We start from the raw sequence: 9,406 nt of genomic DNA on the forward strand, positions 1-9,406 counted from the left end.
GCAGTTGTGCAGAACCTTGGAGAGGCCACACCTCCAGTACTGTGTGCAGTGTTGGTTTCCTCGTCTGAGCAAGGACATTCTTGCTATTGAGGGAATCCAAAGGTTCACTAGACTGATTTCCAGGTTGGCAGAACTGGCATGTGAAGAAAGACTGGATCGATTGGGCTTGTACTCACTGGAATTTAGAAGGATTGGGGATGGGGTGGTCGCAGAAGCAGATAATATCCTGACGGGACTGGACAGGTAAATGCCGAAGAATGTTCCCAGTGAAGGGTAAGTAAAGAACTAAGGGTCGCACTCGAAGAATAAAGGGGTAAGCCGTTCAGAACTGAGACGAGGAAGAATTTCTTCACTTGTGGAATTCTCTACCACAGAAAGCTGTTGGGGCCAGTTTATTAAATATATTCAAGAGGGAGCTGGACGTAGCCCTTGCAGTTAAATAGATCAAGAGGTATGGAGAGAAAGCTGGAATGGGATATGGAAAGCCATGATCATATTGCGTGGTGGTGCAGACTCAAAGGGTCCACTTCTGCATCTACTTTTCTACGTTTGTTGATATCCCACAGAAGACTCCCTGTGTCATCCTAATTTGTTTTCTCATCTATTCTTGTGTCCTCTGCAAACTTGCTGATAGCACTTTCACTTCCATGATCAGAATCTATAATATGCACTGTAAATTATTTTGGCCCAGCATTAATCCCAGAGGCACTCCATTAGTTGAAAAGTATCAACCTCAAAAATATCCCATTTATTCTAACTATGTCTATTAGTAGTAAAACATCTCTCCAGGCTAATATAATACTCTCAACATTAAGTGTCCCTATGCAGTAACCTATCAAACACCTTTTGGAAATTCAAATACGTCTACTGCTTCTCGATCTGTACTGCTTGTTACCTCTTCAAAGAACTGTAGTAAATTTGTCAGGCATGAAGACATGCTGACTCTGCGTGATTATGTTATGGTTGCAGTTTTCTAGTTTTGTGACTTTTCCAGAATCAAAAGGATTTTTCAAAGATGCATCCATCTCTGTAGCTACTTCCTTTAAAATCCTAGACGCAACCCATCAAGACTAGGGGCTTATGTTTTTAACCCCACTATTTTCTCGAGTACTTTCTCCAATAGCGATAGTTTGCCCCTGGATTACTAGTATCTTGGAATGCTATTAGTGTTTTTCACCATGAAGACTGATGCAAGATACTTTTTATAAAAGACCTCTGCCATATCTTGATTACTTATTAACATTCACTTTGACCTCGTTCTTCCTTTTAATATATTAAAAAGCTTTTACTGACCATTTTTATATTACTTGCTAGCTTGCCTTGTTTATTTTCACCCTTTTTTTTGGTCAATGCAAGATCCAAATTAGCTTGATCCTTAGTCAGATCCACAATATACTGTTCTTGGAAACGGTTTCAAATATACTGTCTGAATTCATCTTTCTGGCTACCTTTCCCAATTTACTTCCCAGGTTACATGAAGTCTAAAGTCACTCAGAGCTAATGTACTGCTTTTTTCACATGCCTTTAACATCGCTCAAATTATTATCTATCATGCAGAACACTTACTATTGGCAGTCGAAAAGTCTGGAGCTGGAAAAGCATAGCAAGACAGGCAGCATCCAAGGAGCAGCAGGCATATAGATTAAATCGGTATTTCGAGTCAGGATTAGGAAAAAGACATTGGTGGGAGTAATCAGTTGATTAACAATGAAATGAAGGATTAAAATTTCCTTCACATATTCTGCAGTGAGAATGAATTCACTGACATATAAATTATCACACAAAACATGCCACAAAGGTGATCAGAAGAACATGGAAACTTGAAAAGCATAACTAAAGAGAAACGATTTGATCACAAAAATCTACATTAATCTTTCACATGATTTACACATTTGTAGCCTTTCCCTAATTGCCCTGTCAAAGGTAGTGGTGGTTATCTGCTTTCTCCATTACAATCCTTGGGATTGGAGGCACACTCACAGCACTGTTAGAAAGGGTGCCCACAATTTTGACTGAGCGATCGAGAAGGAACAGTGATATTGCTCCAAGACAGGATTATGTGTAGCTTAGAGGAAAACTTCAGATGGTGAAGTTCGCAAGCACCTGCTGCCCTCCACTTTCTAGCTGATTGGAGTTGCAGATTTAGAAGGTGCTGTTTAAGAAGTCTTGGTGAATTACTCAATCGAATCTGGTCGATAGTACACACTGCTGTCACTGTACATCAATAGTGAAGGGAGTGAATGTTAAAAGACAATGGATTGCATGCCAATCAACTGGTCTGCTTTGTCCTGGACTGCATCGAGCTTTCTGACTGTTGTTGAAGCTGCACACATCCACGCCAGAGAAGATTGTAAAATAATAGGAGTATTAAGCATTTGGCTCATTGAGTCTGCTCTGCCATTAGATCAGGCTATTATGTTTCTCAACTCCATTTTCCTGCCTTCTCCCTGTAACCTCTGATCCCCTTAATAATCAAGAGCCTATTTCACTCTGAATTAAAGACATTCAATAACTTGGCCTCCACAGCTTTCTGTAGCAACGAGTTCCACACAGTCACCACCCTCCAGCTGAAGAGTCGTCTCAGTTCTAAAGGGTCGTCCCTTCACTTGATGTTTTCCCTCAGGTCCTGGCCTCTCGACGAATAGAAACATCCTCCCCATGTCCACTCTACACAAGGCCTCTCATTATTCTGTAAGGTTCAATAGATTTCCCTCACTCATTCTTCTAAATTCTACTGAGTACAGATCCAGAGTGCAAAACTGCTCCTCATATGACTATCCCTTGATAGTCAGGATCATTTTTGTAAACTCCCTGTGGGCCCTTCCAAAGTCTGCATATCTTTCCTTAGATACAGAATCCAAAGTTGCTCACAATATCTCAAATGTGAACTGACCAGAGACTTATGCAGTCTCAGCAATAGATCCCTGAACACGTGCATTCTAGCCCTCTTGAAACAAATGCTAATATTGCCTTTTTCTTCTGAACCACCAACTGAACCTGCATGCTAACCTTAAGACTATCCTAGGACTCCTTAGTCCCTTTGTGAGTCAGATTTCTGAAGCCCTTATCCATTTAGAATAGTCTATGCCTGTACTCTTCCAACCAAAGTGCATAACCTCTCACATTCCCGTATTGTTGGTTTTGATCCACTATCAGATGTGCATTTTGGCAGCATAATTACCCTACTGAAGCCCAACTGGGCATGTGCACGGGCAGAATCTCTACAAAGATGCAGAGCGAGAAAATCTTTGAACAATCAAGTTGTGCTCCATCTCCTCATGTTGTAGGTGAAGAAGAAAACTCTGTTCGCCTGACAAATGACTCCAGACTCCATAGGTTGGACCAAAACTTCAGAGCTTATTTTAATCCATACCTTTTTGCCATTATCAGGGGAGACAAAGTGGATCAGAGGCTGTACCAGCTGACATCACAAGGGCAATAAAAGGATGTAGATATTCCCGAAAGTTAAATACTAAATTTATTTTAAATAAATGAATCTTCAAAGCATGTAGAAGGCAAAAAGAAAAAAAAAGTTCTCTCTCCAAAAATATCAAAGACAAATGCATGCCTTCAATGTAAATGAGATAAAAAATCTCAAGCTGAAGAGCTTTAAAACAAATAATTCACCAGGGTTTGATAGTATTTCTTCAGTGCTGGAAGACAAGATAGTCACTTTAGTATGAAGGAATCAAAACTGAGGAGCTTGAAGCAAGCAGTAATGCCATATTCAAAAACCAAAAATTGGCAACTCTCATACTCCGTTTGTTCCAAGATTAATTAAATCAGTTATGGGTGAACTTAGGTCTACCCATGCAATAATACAGCAGTTAGATTTCTATATAAACGGAAGATCTTTCCTATTCAACTCCTTGATTTATTTGCTCAAGGATGTGACAATCTAAGTGGACTACCTTACAGCAGGTGTGCTTGGATTTCTAAAATGCCTTTAATAAAACTCCCCACAAGGTTTTTTAGGTTGCATTTATGGGATTTGACAATAAAATTTTGAAGTGGGTGAGAAACTGGCTGGAAGATAATTTTGGAGTTGGTTGCTGTGTTGAATAGTATGCACAAAAACTCCGCTCGGAGTTTTCCTTGACATCATTAATTTGGATTCAAAGCTTTATAAACTGGTAATATTTGCAAATGATAATCAATTGAATAAGTTATGCAAAAAGAACAGGAAGTACTTCACTTAGGAAGGAGAAGTAGCAACTTATGAAGTGTTGAAATAACTATACCATCTGCAAATGGTCAGCAAATAAAATCAAAACTGCAGTTAAAACAAAAAGAATAGAGGAAATAATGTTCAAACCTTGCAGAATGCACTGGTCAGACCACACCTTGAGTACTGTGTGCAGATTTGGTCACTGAGAAACAACAGACATTTAAGAATAGAAAAAACATGAATCCTTATGCCAGGAGTTTCAGCTCTGATGATATTTGAGAAACCTGGACTTACCAAGCTGAAAAATAGGCACCTAAGAAGGGATTTATTAAAGAGAGATATATAAGACAGTGAAAGGGGAATGAAAGGAGAGAGAGAGAGAGAAACTGGAATAATAAAAATTCAACCAAGAATAGAATAAGATTTCAACAGGTGCAAACTAAAAATAGACAAGTTTAGGACAAATATCAGAACATCTTTTACACAAAGCGTGATTAACATTTTGAACAGTGAAGGGAAAATAAACAACAAAATGGAAGAATTGGAATCTCTTTCTTTGTGAATTAAGATGAAGTAAATTGTCATCCTCACTCTTAACATACCTTGTGAACTGTGGCCACAAAGCATCAACACGATCCAGCATTGCAGCTGAGCCTTATATGCAACTTAAAAATGAAATTCAACACTGGCAGCTGCTAAACGAAATACAACCTAATTTTATAAAGACTATCCTCAATATTTAAATCATTTTATATTTTCATTAATGAATATATCATGAGACACAGTAGCCAGGTGAGGAGTGACCAAGGTTCCTTAAAACTGAAAGATCACTTCCTCCCATCTGTATTCCAAATCTTTTAAAGATTTAAGGAAACTTTCTATTATCCTTTTTGATAATTATTTTTAAACATGTGCACAATGACATTCATATGGTAAATTGGTACCAAACCAATTTGCTCCTCAATAGTTTAAAGGCTTGACAATATGAAATTAACCTTAGTTCCAAAATCCCACTATTCTATGCTTACTTAGTTATATTTTTCACTATGAGGCCTCAATTAGCTTCCGAAAGGCCATTAAATGCAACTTACAATGACTGGCCATTTTGTTAGGAAGCTCCTGAAAAGACAGAATTAACTCGTCACGACTATCTGTTACAAATCCATGCTGTCTCTCTTTGATTAGTTCATACCTGCTCAAATACTGTACTCAGCTACTCAGGATACCAATAATAGACTCAGGGAACTTCCCTACAATTGATATTTAAACAGATTGATCTACAGTTTCTTGATTTCTTCCTCCTTCTAGTCTTAAGTAATGGAAGGACAGGAAACCAGTTCTCAGCCAGTGAGAAATTAATTCAGAGAGAAAAAAAAGTATATCAACAGTTGACAGTCACAAATTCAGTATCAGCTTAGTTTTCATTACATGTTCCTGCACTAAATTGAAATAACAGAACAAAACTAAAAGCGAATAGTTCAAATTCCTGGCATTGCTTAAAAGTTCAGTGATTACACTAATTCAATTATTTTATGCATTTAATTACAATTGACAAATTTCATGTTTAAATCTCAATTTCTCAGTTATACAATTGCTTTTAAATCAACATTCTAATCTCCATTCATAAGTACCATGGTTAAGTGAAAATGTATACTTCATGAAACACAAGACATACTTCAGTACACATCATGGTTTTGCCTACGTTAGCAGCGTTTACCCAGAATTACAGAATAAATGCAAGATGTTAACTTAAAATCCATAGGAAATAATTGAAAACATTAGGATTGCTGAGATCTTTTAACTGAAGACATTCCACTGCACTGGGTTTATGACTTTAGATTCAGATTAGTGCAAACTGTTTTGAATATTTGGCAAGGGTTCATCCTGTATTTACATTTTTGTTGCAGTCATTATAATAATCTCCTCGGCCTTAAATTTATGCTGTAACATTTGCTTAAATGCTGCCAAACACAGAAACCACTAAATGGTTTGGATGATATCCAAACAAACCAGCATACTCATTTTTGATCTTTTGCCAAAAACCAATAGCTTTTGAAATTTCTCACTGAAGCATAATTTTAGCTTCTGCATACTGTACAATATTTCAAACTTTCAACATATTTAAAAGGCTTTTATCAGTAATTATCCAAGATAAAACTGAATACGTAACATTTCTAAGTTACACTTCAGTAAAGGTTTATTTTGGTTTAATTAAGCAGGTAGAAAAACAGTAAGGTATCAAGAATCAAGTGGATCACCTGCTTCAAAGCATTTAGAAATTTTGACTAAGTCTTCAGTTTATAAAATTGAAGAAAAATGTATTTCAAAGTGAAATGTGTGCATACCTAATTATTGCCATTTTTTCACATTACCCACATGACAAGTATTAAAAAACAAAATTATATACAAATATCAAATTTCACTGTAGTATTTATCAGTTCCTTCCTAAATATTTTAATGATAAATTTCTGCAAACCAAAAAATTTGCTCTGGTTATTTGTCATAAATATTTCATCCAAAGAAGGGGAAGAAAGCAGTTGCCATTCAGCATATTACCAAATGCCATCTAGGGATTACATGCTGGACGTCGTCGTGTATGCATTTGTTGCAGACTTAACATGCCTGGGGTCAAACGTCAATTGCGAACTCCTCCTCCTCCTCCTCTCCCCAGCGTTTAACATTGAAAGATACGCAAAATGTGCAGATAGTTAAATTCAAAATTAAACCCATATATAAAATTAACGTTAAAACCTAATTGTATTTTTAATATGTGCGAATTTAGGATGCTAATCGCATGATAGAACTAAATAAAATAAGTTGGCAAATGTTAGCTTTTACAAGTTTGTAAATACCTGTTTAAACTGTTCCTCATATGTCCACTCGGCCTGATCCTGGACTTGCTGCATCTGCGGGTGTGGCTGGCAAGGGAGCCCGGTTATAGGGCGCCGCTGCCCGGGCAAACGATGCACCTCACCAGAGTGGTGCATTCCCCTCTCTTTTACTCCGCTACCTCCTTCCTCAGCCATCTCGTCCTCGAATTCTTCTTCCTCCTCAGCAGCCATGTCTTCCTCGGACCCTAAAGGATCGGGATAACGCGGCTCCGCAGTCTCTTCCTCTTCTTCTCCCCGATCCATTTCATCTCCCCCAGAGAAGGCCTCGCTGGTTTCGGAAAGCCTCGGGCTATCGCCTCGTTCCATACCCAGTTCCTCTTCGTCTCCTTCGTCGAGAACGCGTTGGGCTGAAACGTCAGCCCCTGCAGCAGCTGCCGCTGCTCTCATGGCGGCCAGTGCTGCTGTTTGCTGAGCAGCGATGCTCTGCTGCGCAATCACCAGGATCTTGTTGTCGTTGGAAAACTCGGCCGTTAGCCTGCGAGGCTCGCGCTGCTCCATTTGAATTTGCTGCTGCTGTTGTTGTTGGGCCTGGAGCTGAAGGCGCGCACGCGAGGACTGGGGCTGTTGCTGGTGATGCTGCTCGTTCTGCTGTTGCCGGGCCTCGAGCTCGAGGCGCGCACGCTGCTGCCTCTGCAGGTTTTCCATCACCGCCTGCAACTTCATGGCTATCCCAGCCCCTCTCTCTCACTCTCACACGCGCTCTCTCTAATCGCAGTAAGTATCCTTTGCTTACGTTCTGCCGATCTGTTTGCACGGGGCTGATATTGATAAGGAGTAATAAGAAACGGGCGGAGGGGACTGATCTGCTCAACTCCACTCTTAACAACTGGAAAGGGGAGGGGTTCGGGGTCAGAGAGATTCCGCAACTTTTCGTCTAGATTGCCATTCAGGTGTTTGTCTATCCCTGAGGCGGAAAAAGCTGTTGGAATTAATGTTGTAAGACATTACACATCCGTGGTAGAGATAAACGTTAACTTTTTTTGCGTAGGAAAAAAAACTGAGGGTGAAACATAATTATAGTTTGCTTCTTGAGATGATCGCCTATACTACATAACATTTGAATGTAGGAAACTACACAGCATAAAATAAAGTTACAACGGCAACTGGTGAAAATACAAAGTTAAAAATGAGAATGAAATGCATTGAATGTCAACATACAAGGTTCATTAACATTAAGTAGAGATTATGATCTTATCAGATCGGGGAAAGCAAAGGGTCCAGTACTTAATCCATCTCCCCTTCGTGGATTTCATATCTGGCATTTTCCGATTTTACCCCATATCTTGAATTTCTTTGGTAATTTTTCCTTTCCTGAATGTGATAATTCTTGTCAGAACAATGGTCTGTTCTACTTGCTCACTACAATTACTTTGGTCATGCTTTCAACATGTACCTCGTATTGGCAGTACGAATGGTCTTCAACAATGGCATGGATGTAGATATTAGTAAATTTGTAGCATTTTTTTCAGAACACCTGATTAGTTTCCATTAACTTAATTGAAGAAAAATGATTTTGGTGTAAAATAGACTCAATTTTCAATTGTCTGTTTTCACAGTTCAAGGAAAGTCCAGTTTCTACCTTAAAAAAGTCACTGCAATCCAAATCATAAATTATTTTCTTTTCAGAAATTTTATTTGACCAACTAAGTTTTGTTTATATTTCAGATTTTGAACATCTGTAGTAGTTTACATTTATACCAATTTCTATCTGTTGAATGTTGCTAAAGATATTTTTGACTGTGGTAGAATTACAGGCAAACATGATTTTGCCTTCAGCTTGAAGACTGTGAAAGGGTGATTGGTGAACGTCAGAAACAATGGAAGCTTATCCAGAGAAAATAAAACCAACTTTGTCTCCAAATTTGAGTCAGCTATGATTCAGTAAATAGAACTCTCAATTCTGAGGCCGAAGATTGTGGGCACAGGATCCGTGTACCATGCACAAAAGTCTAGACTGACACATCAGCTAGAGGTATTACCTTTCAAATAACATGAGACCTGGCTTGCTCTGTCAAACAAAGTAAAAGATCCCTTGGCAAAACTTCAAAGAGGGAAGCAAAATTATCCCTGATTTTCTTGCCAATATCAACACCCCGATCACATCACTAAATAAAACAGATTTCCTATTATCATATTGCTGATCGCGGAGCTTACTCGACACAAATTGAGTGCTGCATTTCCTACATTAGAATTGCAACTACGATTCAAGATACTTAATTTGTTGCAAATGCTGTGAGATGTCCTGAAAGACATTATATAAATGCCAATCTTTTCCTAAACTGAATTTCTATTCTGGTCAACTAAGTAAAGCCAAATGCTTACCATCTAAATAAATGGTTGTTTTATT

At 38.5% G+C, this 9,406-nt stretch overlaps 1 protein-coding gene across 2 annotated transcripts in view; it reads right to left on the reverse strand.

Annotated features, from left to right (window-relative positions):
• The window catches only part of arid3a (AT rich interactive domain 3A (BRIGHT-like)), a 96,450-nt gene extending 87,747 nt beyond the window's left edge, over positions 1 to 8,703 (reverse strand). For both annotated transcript variants that reach the window (XM_043721025.1, XM_043721024.1), the window contains exon 1: positions 7,021 to 8,703. In XM_043721025.1, the coding sequence (XP_043576960.1) occupies positions 7,021 to 7,722 (702 nt within the window). In that variant the 5' untranslated portion in view covers positions 7,723 to 8,703. The remainder of the gene's footprint in view (positions 1 to 7,020) is intronic.
• Positions 8,704 to 9,406: the final 703 nt, after the last annotated feature.

The sequence above is a fragment of the Chiloscyllium plagiosum genome, chromosome 31 (assembly GCF_004010195.1).
Source record: "Chiloscyllium plagiosum isolate BGI_BamShark_2017 chromosome 31, ASM401019v2, whole genome shotgun sequence".
NCBI classification, from domain to species: Eukaryota; Metazoa; Chordata; class Chondrichthyes; order Orectolobiformes; family Hemiscylliidae; genus Chiloscyllium; species Chiloscyllium plagiosum.